Source organism: Rhipicephalus microplus, chromosome 6 (genome assembly GCF_043290135.1).
Source record: "Rhipicephalus microplus isolate Deutch F79 chromosome 6, USDA_Rmic, whole genome shotgun sequence".
In the NCBI taxonomy this organism is placed as follows: Eukaryota; Metazoa; Arthropoda; class Arachnida; order Ixodida; family Ixodidae; genus Rhipicephalus; species Rhipicephalus microplus.
This window is the reverse complement of record NC_134705.1, coordinates 202209056-202226728: the sequence shown is the minus strand read 5'-3', so window position 1 is coordinate 202226728 and position 17673 is coordinate 202209056. Positions and strand designations below refer to the sequence as shown.

Genomic DNA, 17673 nt, shown 5'->3' with positions numbered 1-17673 from the left:
ACTAGACACTGGGTGTGGAAGATGGAGTCACTAATCTTTTAAAGGAAATCTATAAAAGTAACAAGGTAGTTATAAAGTGGGAAAAACAGGTATCTTAGCCCACAGAGGTGAAACGGGGACTTAGGCAAGGGTGTCCACTGTCACCCTTGTTATTCATGATGTACCTACAAGGATTAGAGGCCAAATTAGAGGGAAGTGGACTTGGCTTCAACCTCTCTTTAGTCAAACAAGGAAAGCTCATTGATCAGGCACTACCAGCATTAATGTACGCAGATGATATAGTGCTATTGGCCGACAACAAGGAAGATTTGCAGAGATTGATGGACATCTGCGGTAGTGAGGGAGATAGGTTAGATTCAGTAAGGAAAAATCAGCAGTCATGATTTTTAATGATAACGAAGGCAGTGAGCTTAGAATACAGGAAGTCACGCTAGAGATAACAGATAAATACAAATATCTGGGCGTATGGATAAGCAATGTGACCGAGTACCTAAGGGAACACGGAATATACGTGATGCCTAAAGGTAACAGGAATGCAGCAGTGATGAAAAATAGGGCACTGTGGAATTACAATAGGTATGATGTTGTGAGAGGAATATGGAAAGGGGTCATGGTTCCTGGGCTGACGTTCGGCAATGCGGTCTTGTGCATGAGATCAGAAGTTCAAGCAAGATTAGAAATTAAGCAACGTGGAATAGGTAGGCTTGCTTTAGGAGCTCACGGGAATACACCAAATCAGGGAGTACAAGGCGATATGAGATGGACATTATTTGAGGTCAGGGAAGCTAGCAGCAAGATAAAATTCGAGAAGCGATTGAGAGAAATGGGAGAGGAGCGGTGGGCTAGGAAGGTTTTCAGCTACTTGTACATGAAGAATGTCGATACAAAATGGAGGAAGTGAACCAGGAAATTGACTGGTAAATATTCAGAAAACAGCAGGTGGCCAAACCAAAAAGAACTATCGGTCAAGAAGAAAGTGAAGGAAACGGAGACTGACATGTGGAGAATTGGCATGATTAAGAAGTCCGCACTGGAGATCTATCAAAATTTTAAGCAGGAAATCGCCAAGGAAAAGATCTATGATAATACTCGGAATAGTTCTCTACTGTTTGAGGCCAGGACGGGAGTATTGCGAACCAAGACATATCGGGCCAAATACGAATGGGTAGACACAGTATGCAGTGCGTGTGGAGAGGAAGAAAAAACTGCCGAACACTTGATAATGTTCTGTAAAGGGCTTCATTCTATAGTTCAGGATGATGGCGCTGAGTTTTTCAAATTATTATCAAAGCACTGGGGTTTATGGACAGGGAGGGCAAGATAGACATTAAGAGGGTAGACTTAACTAGAAGGAGGTTATCTGATTGGTGACTAAAATCAATATACGAGTGAAAATAAAACCCTTCACTGCAAGGTACGAATCCTCAACCTCTCTATTTAAAGGAAAAAAAGAAGATAAATCTAGTGGTTAGTTCACTAAGTATTACGGCTAGGTGACGTAATCCGCCGCCCGATCTAAAGGGTACAGCCACATCCATCCATCTATTTATCGTGGCGGCCCTTTCCTTCCTCCGTGTGGCGGCCCCTGGGAGGAATCTGCCGCATCCGCCTGTTCCTGCTCTGCCGTTGCTGCCGCCGCAGTCGAAGATGGCGTCCCGCAAAAATGGAGGTAAATTTGGACTACAGTTCTTCTCCCGCTGCAGTGCTGGCTTTGCATGCTGTTTAACGTTCTCTGCATCGTTACTTCCTTCATTACAAGTATCATGTTCTTCAGGGTTGTGGCAGGTTTCTTAAGAGTAGTCTGTGATACGGCACGCAGTAACGGATCGAGTGACTGCTGCGGATTCCGCCAAGGCTGACAGCCTTGCGTACTCTGACACTTTCATTTCCCCTCAGTTGACTCCGAAATGGCCCTTCTTAGCGAAGAACAGCTGGATGGGAGGCTGTCGCCGGATCTATGGCCCGAACCGAGTAAGCTGTCCGCCTCTTTTCGTGATGTAGCCATATTTCCGTGAAGTGAAACGTACGAGCATAAATCCGTATGCATGTTCCTCGCAGTGCCTGGAGTAATGGAATTTGCTGCGCTCCTTTCGGTGAGTTTGCGCTCACTTCAGTGTTTCGCCGATTCTTACGGCGCTTATTGAACAAAGTGTTGCGCACAGCATGCCAGCACTGGGATTGCGTTTTGACGGCGCAGTGGCGACGTATGGGTTCATCACACGTGTGGACACAAGTGGAAGCGTAGCAGTCCCATTTCATACGGACGACAGCTATGGAAGGGAGTTGCTAGGTAGCTGAATTTCGAGGGATGAAAAATTCGCTGAGTGAACCTGGAGGCTTAGAAAGAGGGTTCAGCTTAAATTGAGGATGACACAGTGAACAATAGAAATGAAAATGATAGGTGTAAATCAAGAGACAAGAAGGGAGCAGAGTGGCTCAGGGAACAAACCAGGGTCAAGAATATCAGTCATATCATAGTTGAAATCGAAAACAAATGGGCATGGACCGCGCACATAGCACGTAGGCAGGATAACCGCGTCAATAAAGGTTTCTGACTGGATTACCAGAGAAGGCAAATGCATGAAGGGCAGACCGAAATTCAGGTCGGCTGATGGGATTAAAAAGTTTTCAGGCATAACGTAGCAATGGAAAGCCCGCAAGACCGTGTTTATTGGTGGATCATGGGAGAGACCTTTGCCCTGCAGAGGGCGTAGTCAGGCTGCTGCTGATAATGATGATGAATAGCATTAGAGAGATCCTGTCTCCCTGCCTTACACCCTTCTTTATTGGGATTTTGTAGCCTTCTTTATGAAGAACTGTGGTGCCTGTGGAGCCACTGTAGACTTCTTTCAGTATGTTTATGTAGGGTTCGTCGTTGCTCTGATTCTGAAATGCCTGCATTACTGCCGATTTCTCGACTGAGTCAAATGCCTTCTCGTAATCTATGAAGGCTATATATAGGGGTTGGTTGTATTCTGTTCCGTGTGTGCCAATCTTGACCAGCGAACGATTCACTTGTCTGAAGGGACTGCTTTGCGATGCTTTTGAAAGAGATTGTTACATTTGCACAATATTGCAAGTAAGAAGTATGGCTGTTACATTTGATTACCATATCAATAATCACACGTCATGGCTGAGAAGTTCAAACCACGGCAACAACCACAGAAGTGACTCTGGCCCATCAGATCATGGCCATGTGAATGCAGGCTTCACAACCATGGTAGGCCAACTTCCAATGATGCCTTGCTGGCATTACTGTTAGCCTACAGTGTCATCTGAAGGTGAAGTTAGGGATCCAGTTCTGCAAAAATTTGTATTGGGGGTGGACCCTTGTATTTTGAGATTTATATGGCCTTGCAATTGTGTGCATTCCTTATCATTCGCTCTGCTCTTTGTAATGCTGGAAATAGTTGTGAAGTAGATGTCGTGGCTTTAAATAAGCATTGCAGTTGACTTTCAAGTGGTTCTACCAACATAACGTCAAGAAATTTTGACACTCATCATAACAGCAGCAACACTAGATATGGCGTCATCATGTGTGACTTTCTTGGTACATTTATTTGTGTTCTGCTGGCTTGTTGATTTGTGTTGTAATTGAACGTTCCTTGTTTAAAAATTAGCCTGCATATACAAGGAGCACCAAACCAAAGTGGGCTCTGGATGAAGACGGTATGGTCATGCTACAAGGTGAGCTGTTTCCAACTGGCGAGGTTGGGTCTTTCACCCAACCTTAGCTGTATTGCGTGAGCAGAAGCTTCACTTGTAAAGAAACTCTAATATTATTAATGGAAGGGATTGAACATTTTGTTTTTCTTATAAATATAAGAATATTAAGAAAATAATAAGAAATAATAGTAAGAATAATAAGAAAATAAGAATACATCTTCCACTCTCAAATGAGAGTGGAAGATGTATTCTGGCAGTTCTGTGAAGAAAATTCTTGATTAAGGACCATCAATTATTTGCACAAATAGCCAAAAATTGTTCATAAAAAAAAAAAAACAAGCTGCCCAATGTCTGAAAACCTATAACCTAGACATATCATTTTTACTCGCATGACATTCGCTAATGCTGCTGTATGTTAGCTAGTCACTTTTATAACAAGAACTGTATATTTTATCTAATTAGAGTTATTTCGGTTCTGTAAGTTTTATTTGTTGGGGTCAGTCGAAGTGGACAAATGTATTATATATCTCATTTTCTCGCTCATAATCCACACGGGGGGGGGGAGGGGGTGGATATGAGCAGATGTTATGTCTATGTATCCTCTTTTTTTTTCGTATAGTTGAAGTTAAGGGTGTGGACTATATGCAAGAAAGTGTGTTAATTTATAGCTTAGATGGAATTATTGAAATGTTTACAAGGATTTTGCAAGAGTCCTACTCCTAAATGAGTAGTACATATTAGAGCTGTCTGTAATGGTGCTTCAGTTTCATTTTCTTTAGATGAAGGTGCAGTTTCTGAAATTATCATTCTTTTTGTGGGAGAGTTCGTGGCACGACGCAAGCATGGAGCAGTACTACTAATTCCACTCTTATGTACTTCTCGTGGTGAAATCACCACACACAGGGACACATCTTGTATTTCTGTAATTTGAGATTCTATGAAGTGTCTCTACACTGCTGATAAATTACCACCTGTTGTGTGCAGTGAGACAAGTGCTGATGCTATGCTCTTCTATAATGCTAACTTTTCTTAAAAGCACTGTGGAGTCGAGATAGCCAAAACACATGCCTGCTACCATGCCAGAATTAGTACTTCAGTTTACTGATAATTTCCTCATTTTCCTTGCTGCAATGAATGCTGTTTTGTTTGTTACAAGGCTCCCACGGTTGTGTGAAGTCATTGGTACAATACAGTTATCTTACACTTTGCAAGATTTCCCTCCTTTTCTTTATGTTTGACAGCACTGCCTTTTCAGCATACCCGTTTTCCAAAGTAAACGTGGTGTCCCTGGCATAGTGGGACATTGCACAGCCATAAACACGCCGATTAGTTCTCCCTAGAAAAATATCCTTAAAATGTGACTCTGCATTAAACAATTGAACTGTTTCTCCTATTCAAATTTTTTGTGTACAGTAATACCTCATTAACTCGAAGTCGTACAAGCCAGGGGAAATTTTGAGATAAACAGATTTTCGAAATAAGCACGCTAATCACTGGGAAAAATGACTGCAGAGGTGCAACAGCTGCGTGAATTTGATACAATTCCCAATTATTGCACCAAGCTGCCCCAAAACCATTACATTTGCTGAAATTGCGCTACACTGTGCCAAATTAGCCAGCCAGCGTCAAATTTTTTTCAGGTGTGCTAATTTCAGCGAAAAATGCAGGCCACATCGGCCACCTACAGCTTGCGTCATCAAAGAAAGCATGCAGGCCTGAACTGTAGTGCCTAGAATATACTAATATTCTAGGCGCCCTCCCTACAATCGCGAGACGCGATTGACCAGATAAATTAACAAAGCTGCTCGCCCATCGGTTCCCTGACCACAGCGGGTACCTATCGATGCAACGACGGAACTTCAAGACAAAAATACATGGCTGTAGCCAATGCTTTGCGAAAAATGTAAATTTCCTAGTCTGAAAACGTGGCTATGGCTTGTTAAGAACTAAAGCTGGAAGCGTATGCCACATTTTTCTCGTGCGAACAAGCTCGCCGTGCTGCGAACGCTGGCGTTGCCAGCAGCCACGTTGATTTCCTTAGCAGTGGAATATAAAACATTCATTTGTCGTGAAGTTGTGTCGTCCCTGCCACAGTTGTAGCGATAGATATGCAGTACCCTCGCCGGGCCAACCGGCACACGCCGTTGTTACTTTACCTGGTCGAACGTGTCTTGCAAGGGAGCTGAAGTGACACGTAACCCCATGGTAAAAAAAAAAAAAATAAAAAATGTGGGAAGTGGTGTGGTGGTGTATAGGTTAGAAAATTTCTTGGCTTTGGTTATAATTTTGCTTGAGCCACCTTCGCCACAGTACACGGGTGCCCTGCAGAAAAGTGTATTGAGATTGGAAGGGGCTGTTAGCACTAGAAGGACACTGCACATATTGCTCAGTAGCTCATGCGTTTCTACGCCGCACAATTCTGAGTACCAGTATAATTACTGAAGTCTAAATAAGCTACTGGCAATCATTTGAAGCAGTGTTAATTTTTTTATTAAAAAGTGCGAATAACCTGTCCGCTGACAAGCTGGGCTTTTTTTCGCGTGCTAAAGAGTCAGGAAACAGGCTCAGACTTTATTTTTTACACCCCCTCATACAAGCTCGTCAATTCATAGATTAGACTGCAGTGATCACGTTTTCTGAGTATTACAGCGTTGCGCACCGCGTGGAGCTTCTATTTCGAAAAACAATTTCCGCGCATATTTCCTATGCCTGGCCGACCTCCTTGCACGCGCAGTGGCGTCAACTCGGCGACGTGAAGTAGCACGCAGCTCGCCGATTGGTCTAAATCAGGTGTGAAAAAACAGTAGTGAAGTCTACGTCAGTTCCTGTTACCACCCAACAGCTACGAAACTGCCCATTGTTTCTTGGCACTGCGGTACAAGAACCAGCCTCGCAGCTGTCGCGTGCATGTGTACGCTTCTCACTCAACTACAGCGCCTGTGCGCATGTACGAACGTACTTCGCCCTTGACATGAGCAACACGGGTAAAAAGTGTGCTCTGTCGTCGGCTGCAAATCAAGCGACTGGCCAGCGGAGAAGCATTGGCACCGGGTGCCTCACGATGGGGCCGTGCGGGCTGCATGGCTGAAGCGAATCGGCAATCCAGCGACTTGCATCGGAGACTGATTGTTTGTGGTCGACACTTTGCACCTGACGCTTACACGGTTGACCAGCGGCTGCTGCGGCAAACAGTAAACAACCAACCACGCTTTGCAGCAAGCGGAAGTGCGTTGCGACTGATCGAGTTCGCCGATGACGCCAATCGCTGACGTGGTGTCAGGTTGCCAAAGTGGGCGGAGTCAGGACGATGTGTTTCGCCTTCCCCTTTATGAAAACAAGGGGGGTGAGGCCGCGCGAAAATTTGGAACCAGCTTAAACCGATGTTCTAACCCCTGTAACTTCCTTAATATAGCACGTATTCGAAAAATTCTCGCGGCAGCATGTTCGCAAAGAAAAACTGCACATATATCTCTTAAAAAAAATTTTTGGACCTCATGGTTGTTTACTGGCCCTTTAAATGACAGTGTTTCACAGTGAACTATGCCGTTCCACTGAATTGCGGTACTACCATGTCGAACCAGTCATCCTTGGCTAGTTGCATGCAGTATGTCGCTTACCCTAGCTACTCTCGCCATATGCATGGCAGTTCGCTTGCAGTCGATTATATGCGCGTGTTTGTGTATTCTTCGCGCATGATTAACTCGAGAGCGCGTTGGGGTACGGCCGGTAGCCTGCTCCTTTTTTGTGAGCAATGCGCGCAAGTGGGCTCGCACGATGCTGCGGCGGTGAAATTGCGAACGGCCCCATAACGTGCTCGTAACTCTGCCGAGCCATTGTCTGCAGATAACTCAAAATGACATGTTCATCACCGCCCTCCTCGCTATTGCTCTTTTTTATGCTTATCCGTGGAGGCACCGCGGCGACCGCGTTGAAATAGTTATCACTAATTGACCAGTCTTTGCTCTGACCAAAGGGTGGAAAAATCGTAACTCTTTCGTTACCACGCCTATTCAAATCGATCACCGGTGATCGACACTTTTGGATCAATTTTAGCATGTGAAATTTGTTTCTCATACACCCAGCACTTTTTAGTAGTTAGTCCAGCCACTCAACTTTCAGAATCAATAAGAATTTGCCCGTTTTGGCAACGTAGTAATTTTTGACAGACCTTTGCGCGAACCAATGCGGGTGTATTGTTTGAAAAGTGCACTAGGCTCGAGAACTTGATCGAAGTGTGTGCACCTCGTGATTATGCTATAGTAACATCAGTTCTGTAATGAGAAGAACATTTGCAAGCCAAATATTGAAATAAATGTCAGCTTTGCAATTTGTTAAGCAGTAATAATTGTCAGAAATTTATGCCAGATATTCAATAGAGAGCTGTTCTTGGGAGTCGGAGAAAATTTGTTCTACAAAAAATATTTGCAAAGGTCCGCCGTGTGTTTGAAGAGTCCAGGTGGCCTTCTCTGACACTTTCCAGAAGCTTTGGTTTTTCTTGCATCGTTATATCAGACTCTGGGTTGCTTCTAGTGTCACTTGTCGCTCATATGACGTCGTCATTCCACGCGCATGGGTGCTCACCAGCGCTGCAAAGCACATGTCCTATTCGAAACTGTCCAGGGAACCCATCTAAATTGAGTGAGGATGAGCTTAGAGTTCGAGGATAACAGCACGTCAGCTTCAAATTTTATGGTGACGATGTTTTGCATTAGCCTGAGACATCCGCAGCCGTTCATTGGTTTCTTTTGTTTATGTCCCCAAGTTGTCTCCTCCATGGCAACTGTGTATAGCTTTTGCCCCTTGTGCACAATTTCATAGCTACTCTGGTTACGTGTGTGTTCCACACTTCACTGGAGGGCAGTGTGCTGGCGCTGGCTGCAGAGCTTCTAACGACAAGGCCCCCGGAGCACATCTTGGCCCCGACTACGGAGCAGTGTGAAACATTTTAGAGCTGCACGCAATATTGTCCTTTATCTTAATAGGATATGCGCAAAAATGTAAATAAATATTCTTGGATGCACATATTCGAACGCCAACCTATGCTGATTCAGGTGGCTCATGGAAAGAGGTGACGCTAGATGAAATAGTGAAGTTCATTGGACACCTCATTTACAGAGGGATTATTCACACCACGATTATCCATCGTATCCATCTATATGGAACACCTGGAGACTCTTATCGGAAGAGAACAAAAATTTACAGAGAAGTGTACGAGTACACTTGTGTCTCATGAAAAATTGTGCAAAGTTTCACTGCATGGCACAAGCAACAAAGCATCACCTTGGTTCAGATTTTTTTGTCTATGTGAGACGTCCCCCGCTACGCCACCGATCGCCAAAGAGAGGGAAGAACACTCAACCCTTTTTCTATCCGGTTCCCTCTTGGCTACGTGTCTCAATCACATTCCACATACAGGGATTCATGCTGGGGCCGGGAAGTAAGAGACGCTACGCCTTGTTCCTGTTTACTGATTCATTTAATTTATTACTAACTGCAAACATCGTATGCGTGCGTACATCAACCACTACACAAAATTATAACACTTGATTTACACACTCGCGAAGTGCGACGCAGGATACATAAGGGAAATAACTTTGACAATAAAATGGTGCGACGATACAAAGTAGATGCATCACGACACAAATGGTAAAGTCATTAATGAATAAAACCCGGCAATGTCTCAACACGCCACCTCCCTTTTCGCAAAGCTAATCTAAATAAGATGCATAAAGTCCGTCTCGCGAAAGGTCCATGTTGACGGGGGCCTCGGAGTTGGCTATTCGAGTCGGAGCTCAGGGCTTCTTCCTGGGGTCATTGTTTGATTTGTCGGCGCCTTCATCGTCTTCGTCATCGTCGCCTTCGTCGTGCCTCTCAGTGAATTCCATCTTAGTCCTCTTTCGTAATGCTCCATTCACTCGCCTCCTATCCCCAACTTTCATTCCTCATCGTACCGTCCTTGCCCCAGTCATCATCTCATCGCCCCTCATCGCTATCTCTTCGCACCGTTATCTTCCTTTTCCATTACGTCTCTCTACCATCTCTAGCTCATCGTATCGTATCTCTCTGACCCCCTTTGCATCGTCTCCTAGTCCCTTTTTGTAGGACCCGACTCCGCCCTACCGGGGCACCAAACCAATCGCCACTATCCACGTGGCATATTTCTCTGTCAGTCGGTGTGTGTCATCTTCGACAGCCGCTCCCGCGGCCCGCACCAGTAGAAAACCCGCTCCTTACAGTCAGCGAAAAAATTGTACCGCTCAGTTTGCGCAGATGAACGGAAATCGCACCTCAGGGAAAATCATGCGCACCGCACAAAGCGAAGAAGACAAACTACGCCAAGTGTGAGCAAAGGACCTCATTGCTCAGCGCATGTGTCACATGACGTGCTTCAGGGTTGCTTGACAAAGTTGATATGTCGCTGGGTTGAAACTTTGCGCACTTCGTGTTCGCAGAAAGCATCGATGTAGTGGCAGGCGCGGCTAGCTAAGAAAAAAAAAATCAATGGACTTCAGGCGCGGTAGCATCGCACGAGTCTTGTGGAATGGTCCGGCAGCGGAATTTTTGTTCCACTCCCAGTCAAGATTTCAAGTTATCTGCAATCTAACCCAAAAATACTTAGAGGTAACAGGAAAATATTCATGGGATGTATAGGAAAATGTTGGTGCTGCGGAAAATGTCCACTTAGCCAATTTTTCGAGATATGCGAGTTCGAGTTAATGAGGTATTATTGTATATATTTTTCTATATGCATTAACAATGCGAGCGAGCAAAACTGAAATTAGCCGCAAGCTGCCATACTATTTGCAGAGCAATACGAGTGTGTGGAAACCCCGCCTCTGGAGCCATCGCTCCACTGCCAAGATAAGTTGTTGTTGTGTATAGTTTATCCATTTGCTTCTGCTGACTGAGCAATATTACCAGGAAAACATTATTGCTCTACTCCTTAGTTCAAACACATCAAATAAGTCAAGGCTGTCACATTTAATTACTTTGAAGTTTATATTTGCCATTGCTGTCTGCTCGCTTGCAGAGCTTGGCAGCTTGACTGCCGCAGCACTGCTTGAAAAAGTGAAAGACCTGCAAAACCTTGCATACAAGCTGGGCATTGAGGAATGTAAGTAATGCCTCCCTGTTTTTAGTGACTATAGTAGTGCTATGTTCAGAATCCGCCACGCCTAGCCCTGCTGTTTGGCAGATGTGCATGCGACTGAAAACTAGTTCTGTTGGAGAGAATACATTGTAATACTTTTGCTTTCTGAGCCAAGTGCAGTAGGTTTGTTTTTGCCTGGAAATGAGCCTTGGAAATGCCAACACAAATATTTTGCCTCATTGAGTTTTGTTTGTGGAGCCTGACCGTTAGAGGAATTAATTAGAAGAATAAGGATGCGGGTCACCACATTCCGCAAGCATTACTAGTTCTTGAGTGGTAGTTTACCACTATACAACAGCTGCATCTTACCGGTACTTACATAAAAAGAAGGTTCAACTTAAATTTAGGAGAACGCAGGGAGCAGTAGAAAGGAAAATGATAGGCGTAACCTTAAGGGCTGTTCCACCCGCTTCCCGCACAGCTGCAACGCACGTGCCGGCACACCTGTTGCACCCAAGCAGAGGGTGAAAGAGAGTCACCAATTGACTTATTTGACCCCCGCTTGCGTGCGGCAGAGGTCCGGGCGAATGTGCTGCGGCTGTGCGGGAAGCGCATGGAACGGCCCTAAGAGATAGGAAAAGAGCAGAGTGGATATGGGAACCAATGGGGGGTAGGACATCATAGCTGAAAACAAGAAATGGACATGGGCTGGGCACGTAGTGCGTAGGCAGAATAACTGCTGGTTATTAAAGGCAACTACTAGATTCCAAGGGAAGGTGAACACATGAGGAGGAGACGGGAAGTTAGGTGCGGGTACAACGTGGCGGCAGCAAGCACAGGACCGGTTGATTGATAGAACATAGAGTAGTCAGGCTGATGGCGACTGGTTTTGCAGAATGTTTTTGTGAGTGTTTTGCTTTCTACCCAGAGGTGTCTCAGTTCCTGCTAGAGGCTTCTTGTGCTTCGGCACATGTAATACAGCTCTGCAAACACCACAAAACCATATAGCTGTTCTAGGGTGCTCCTAAATAAAAGTTACTGAATGTTGCTGTAGGGTAATCCACAGTGTTGGCCAGAATCTGTGATGAAGTACCAGATCTTTATTTCTTCAGACAAAATGTGCATGAGCGATGTTGCACCTTCTGTGCAAAAAATTATTTTGTTTTAGTTGGGTATTACTTCTTTAGTGCACACCACCTGTGTGAGGAAGCTCTCTGGGAAAGCATGTCATGCCTTTTTTAATTGTCGGCAGGCTTTTTGCAACAACACCAGCTTCATAGGTCTATCAGAAATGTTTGCTTGAAAATGAATAGCAAGCGAATGTTCACACTATCGCACTGCCTTAGTGCTTCGGGAGGGCGGTGGCAGCAGCCGCGAGGATTCCCGATCAGACTTCGCGATCAGCGATTCCTGCTAGATGACACGTGACCGGGTCTGACTGGTTAAAGTACGCGCCAATTCTTTCATAACTAACAAGTACACTTCGTTAGTGCTCCAATTGATTAATTTTTTATGTATATACTGTGCGTGTTAGGACTGTGACACAATATTTTGTATGCGCTCGCGAAATCCCCGCGTAATTTGCGCACCCCTTCTCGGGGACCCGTATTGCAAAAGAAAGTGCGCAAATTATGCGAGTAAGTATGTTATATTCTGGACAGACTACAATCCTAATCCAAGGTGTGCGTTGGTAAAATATTAGCAATGGAATTTGCCACAAAAACATTTTCGTCCAGGCTGAACAAGTACTGATAAAAGAAGCTGTAGGTGAGAAAATCCATTAGGTTTGAGGGTTCACATAACATCCAACACAAATGCATGTTAATGAAAGGCAGCTGCATTACTTGCCTTGTGCATTGGAATCTCACCTTTCAGTCTAATGGCATTGCATGCACTTGTACTGACTGTTGAAATGTTTCAGTAGAATCTTTCATGAATACACTTTCATACATTTAATTTTGGGGCTGTCGATCACTTGAATGCTGTGTTGTTTGCACCTTCAAAGATGCTGCCATCATCCATTGTATTGACAGCATTGCACTTATCAATTAATGCACTTTGTATGAGTGGGCTATCTGTCACAGTCAGTGACTTTAAGTAAGGCCAAAATTAGTTACATGATTCAGCCTCCAAACAGGCCAACGTGGGTTTCGCATTCCTGTCCCCATTCGTTGAAACCTATGTAAGGCCTTAGGGAATGTAGGTAGGCCTTTTTTTTTTTTTTTGCATGATCTGTGCACACATCACATAAAAATGCCAGTAGCTTGAATACAGGTATCCAAAGATATAGTGCATACAAGATGAACAAAGAAAATTACAAATACACAGTGCTAATGTTTGTGTGCATCACTTTTTGGGGGTTTAGGATGTGATATTGCTTTGGATGCTATGAATCTCCAACAATCCTACGGGCAACCTTACGCTCATCAGGTGATTAAATATCACCAGCAAAGTATGTGGGATCTGAAAAAAAAAAAAAAAAAGCTAAAGTTTTTTTTTTTTTTTCTTTGGAAACCAGTGTAGGGGGTCTAAGGTGTTGTGGTGGGTAGGGTGCTCACACTAGTGACTGGGTCCAGGGAAGGTTTTTTGTAAATTTTCTGCTACAGAATAGAGGAGGAACGGTATACGAGAACAAGAGGGAGCAAACAGCCACTAATGTAGCTGAAGGAATTCAGAAATGCTTTCAACACATCAAGAAATACAGAATTATTATAGCTGAACATCAATATTGGCATTGTTTTTCAAAGCTTGAGATTTAAGGGCATGATGATTTCAACAATTTTTTTGTGTTGCTAATGTCTTGAGTGGATGCCAGGTGGTGTTGCGATTCTATGAGTTATTCAATGGTGATTTTCTTAAACTGTCGTCATGAGTGAGCGAGGCCAGAACAGATTCTCTGGACCCAAGCACTTAAATTTCGATCCTCTCCAAGTCGTCTGGAGGTCGTTTTGTATTTATTCTATCCACAGAACAGCCTTTCTGCTCGTTCTGTCTTGACCGTCAGATTATGCTCGACCAGCTCCCTCTTGTGTTCCACGGCAGAGCACGTTGGTTCTGTTCCGCTCCCAGTGGTCAGTGCACCTGTCAAACGACATGTATTTGAGCTTGTCGTTTTCTGTTACGTGCAAGTACTCTTGTTCTCTTTTCAGCTCGTGAAATGACAAGAGGCCGCTTCCTAGACATTCTTCGCAAGGATAAAGGTGTGCGAAAGTGAAAAGAGATTTCCTTTATGCATGGACACTGAGTGTGTGAGATGGACAGCTGGATGGATTGCCTTTCAGAAGAGGAACAAGAGACGCTGGTGTGCAACGAGGACGACAAGTGTTTGGAATGGCGGTTGTGCATTGCATAAGAGTGCCCTGTTGCAAGACACTGTCGGGATCTGGAGCAGTGCAACCAGAGGACACCATTAGGCGTAGTGCCTTTTGCCTGTACAAATGGTTCATCTAGCCGTTAACATCCATCAATGAGGTTAACTTTACACCCCACGCGTCGATACTAATTGTGTATTAAGTTGACAAGTTGCTAAATTTGACTGTAGCCCTATAAAGTTTATCTTTAAATGTAACTTATCGCCATTTCATATCAAGTGATACATGTGCTGTGTTTTCATTGTTCAGCAAAGCAAATAATGTGACATGTGCACACATGTTTCGTTGTACTCAATTGTGACTCGGCACAGCTGCCTGGTGGTTATGGTCTTGTTTCGATCCTGGCTTCACTGAACCTGGCCACTTTTTGAAAAGTTAAATGCTCAAAGAATTACATATGTGGATTTCGGTGTGCATTAAAGCGTCTCTTATGTTCAGTGTTGGTTACCATATGTCATTCAGCAGGAATCATGCCTGCAATGTACTGAATGGCTGAATGCCCTGAAAGCAGTGGAAGTTTCAAACAGAATGCCATGTGCAACATTCACTGCTTGCAGCATCAATGACCGTGCATAGCTAAAGTTCGCAATCTGTAAAATTTGTGAATACCAAGACACTTTTGAAGTGGTGGCATCTTAAGGAAGTCTTGATCTGGCTTACAAATTTTTCTTGTTTTTTAGATATTCGCTGCTTCAGTTAAACTAAACACAGTGTTACATTTGAGGCTATAGTAAGAGCATGAAGAGGACAACACTAAGTATTGTTGAAAAATATCATTGCCCTACTACAAAGAATGCTAAACCATATATTTGTCTGCATAGGTGAATTGATCAGTCATTGCCGTTTTAAACGTAGTCGTTTCTCGAGTTAGTGAATGTTTGGTCTGCAATATTAAGTGTGTGCAAGATTAAGCATACAAAGGTAGCAGGGATGGGGGGCCGCAAACTAGCACAACTCACTTGATTACAAAAGAGCCACCAAAAAAAAATGCTAAACTTTTTTGCCTTAATATTTCTATTTATTTCAAAATCTCGCAATGCTGTTGCAGGAAACACCCCAGTGATGGCTTTTTAATGGTCTACCATTCACAGCCTTCTAAAAAAGTATTGAATGTGGTCATCATATTTGCACATGCATTCCGTGAGTGCAGTTTGCAATATATTGTTGGTGAGTAATGCATCTGTGTGTGTGATTCCCTATTTAGTATAGATGGTGTATACTATGTCACACAACGATAAAGCACTGTATTTAGCTTTTTTTTCTATGCAGCATTCAAGTTCATTTCTATTTGGACTTGCCTCATTAGAGATTTTTGTTGCCATCTAATGTGAATATGTGCTGCAAATAACTGCCTTGTAGCCAACTTTCTTAGTGGCATGAGTAATGATTTCAGAAGTGCTGCAATCGTTCAAACACCATCGAAAGGATGGGTCATATGCCTAATCTTAGTGCTTGTGGCTTTGCTTATTGTGGTGTATTGTCATTTGTTTCGGATACAAGATTGGATAGTAGGGAACTTTGTGACCAGATTTGAATTAGTGAGGAACGGCTGCACGTTTGCTGAACTTTCTCTTGCGGCAAAGTGGATGCACGCTAGGTGGAGTGAAACTCAGCCGAAAGAACACAGTTTAGACAAAGCTGTCTATCCATGCTAGTGTCGTAGTTCCCTATAGTGCATTTATAAGAAACTCTATGCGAAGGCCTATTAACTCCGGGTGCCTGTCTTTCCTAGTCTTTTGTCTGTGTTTACTAGTGCAGTTGACCTTTTATGAGGCCTAATCTTGTCATTTATGCATGCCAACTGTTGAGGGCGGCATTGGCATATGTATCAGCTTATGTGTACAAAATTTGAGCTCTTTGTAAAGGGTTATCAAGAAAACAGTGGCGCATGTATCCCACTGCTTGCTGAAAAGGTCATTTCAGAAAAAAGTATTTCATTTTTTCATGTAAACTTGCTACTGCCTTGCAATCAACAAAAGGCAGAGCCTACAAACACCACCTTCTCATCACAAAACAGTTGAATCTCCATTGTACATCCAGTCACTATAAACAACACTTGAGCAGGAAATGTTGCCCCTGGCCATGCCTGCAACAGTAATCCGTGGTGGAAGCTCAACTGCTTCTTTCAAGGCAAGGCATGAAGCGCAATGAAAATTTAATTTTGCAGTCAGCTGTACACAGTGTTGGACTGGTTATGCTCATTGAATGGTTGTCAATTTTGTATTGCACAAATTTTTAAAGAACTATGGATAGGTGCAAAGAAAAGCACTATAATAGCACACATAAGAACTGCAAAAATGAGATACTTTTGGAGCCTGTCTGTTAGGCTGAATCTGGTAGAGGGGGCTCCAAAAATTGATGAAAGGATACAGTGCATGCAAACGAAATGGTTCATTTCGAATATGTGTGTGCTGCCACCTAGTGGATACTATCAAAACAACTATACTAAATTTGTTTTCTGGAATATCAATGCTGTGTAACTAAATGTTTGAAAGCAATTTTGTTGAATGGTTTCTACATGAAAAATGAAGAAAAAATTGGCAGATCCCACGCATTGCGGAAATCTGTAACACGAAACAGACGGCAAGTCCCATTGCACAATAGACACCTTTAGTTGGGCTTATCTAATGATCCCGCATACGCAGCACTGCCATGGGAGAGAACTGCGTATGTGCAGTAAGTAACATATAGATTGATTGATATGTGGGGTTTAACGTCCCAAAACCACCATATGATTATGAGAGACGCCGTAGTGGAGCGCTCCGGAAATTTCGACCACCTGGGGTTCTTTAACGTGCGCCCAAATCTGAGTACACGGGCCTACAACATTTCCGCCTCCATCGGAAATGCAGCCGCCGCAGCCGGGATTCGAACCCGCGACCTGCGGGTCAGCAGCCGAGTACCTTAGCCACTAGACCACCGTGGCGGGGCAGTAACATATAGATTCCAGAGATGCGTGCGTACGCCCGAGACAAGACTCTGCGTACGTAACGCAACGCTTGCTATGTTAGGTTCTTGCGAGACCTTGAAAATGAAAAAAACAGAATGAGAGTATATGGTGGCAGCAGTGGCGTTCGACGCAGACAGCAACAGCGGACCTGATGCAAGGCATGTGTATTTCACAATGAAAGACGATGTCTTCATGCCAGGCAAGGTAAATTCAAGCGGCGAGTTCCGGCATCCTGACGATTCAGAAGAAATTCCTCGTGAACTGAAGGAAGTCATCAAGAATTGCCTTCGATAGGTTGTGTGCGGGAACGCGTCTCTTTCTGCTAGGCCTTTGGCGAATGAACCCATAAATACCTTGGTACATTTTTTTTTATTCATGGTGCAACATAACACGTGTTGGACGTTTTGCGAGCCTAACGTTTTGAGACGTTTTTGAGAACCTAACCTTTCAATGTGCCGGTAGGACATCGTAAGGTCATAAATACCTGGAATGCCATCACTTCCTGTGTGGTACGCTAAGCCCCATCCGCAGCAGCGCTGGATAGAACGCTGGGGTCGATCCAGTGCAGCCATGCCTGATCAGACGCTGTTCTTACA

General features: G+C 43.9%; 1 protein-coding gene across 1 annotated transcript; it reads left to right on the top strand.

The window, feature by feature from the left end:
* The first annotated feature begins 1523 nt into the window (after positions 1-1523).
* LOC119166923 (protein lin-52 homolog) lies at positions 1524-16059 on the top strand. Its single transcript, XM_075867620.1, has 7 exons — positions 1524-1669; positions 1897-1971; positions 2059-2093; positions 3621-3687; positions 10697-10780; positions 13906-13956; positions 14038-16059. Exons 1-7 carry the CDS (start codon positions 1648-1650, stop codon positions 14106-14108), a joined length of 405 nt encoding a protein of 134 aa, XP_075723735.1. The 5' UTR covers positions 1524-1647; the 3' UTR covers positions 14109-16059.
* Positions 16060-17673: the final 1614 nt, after the last annotated feature.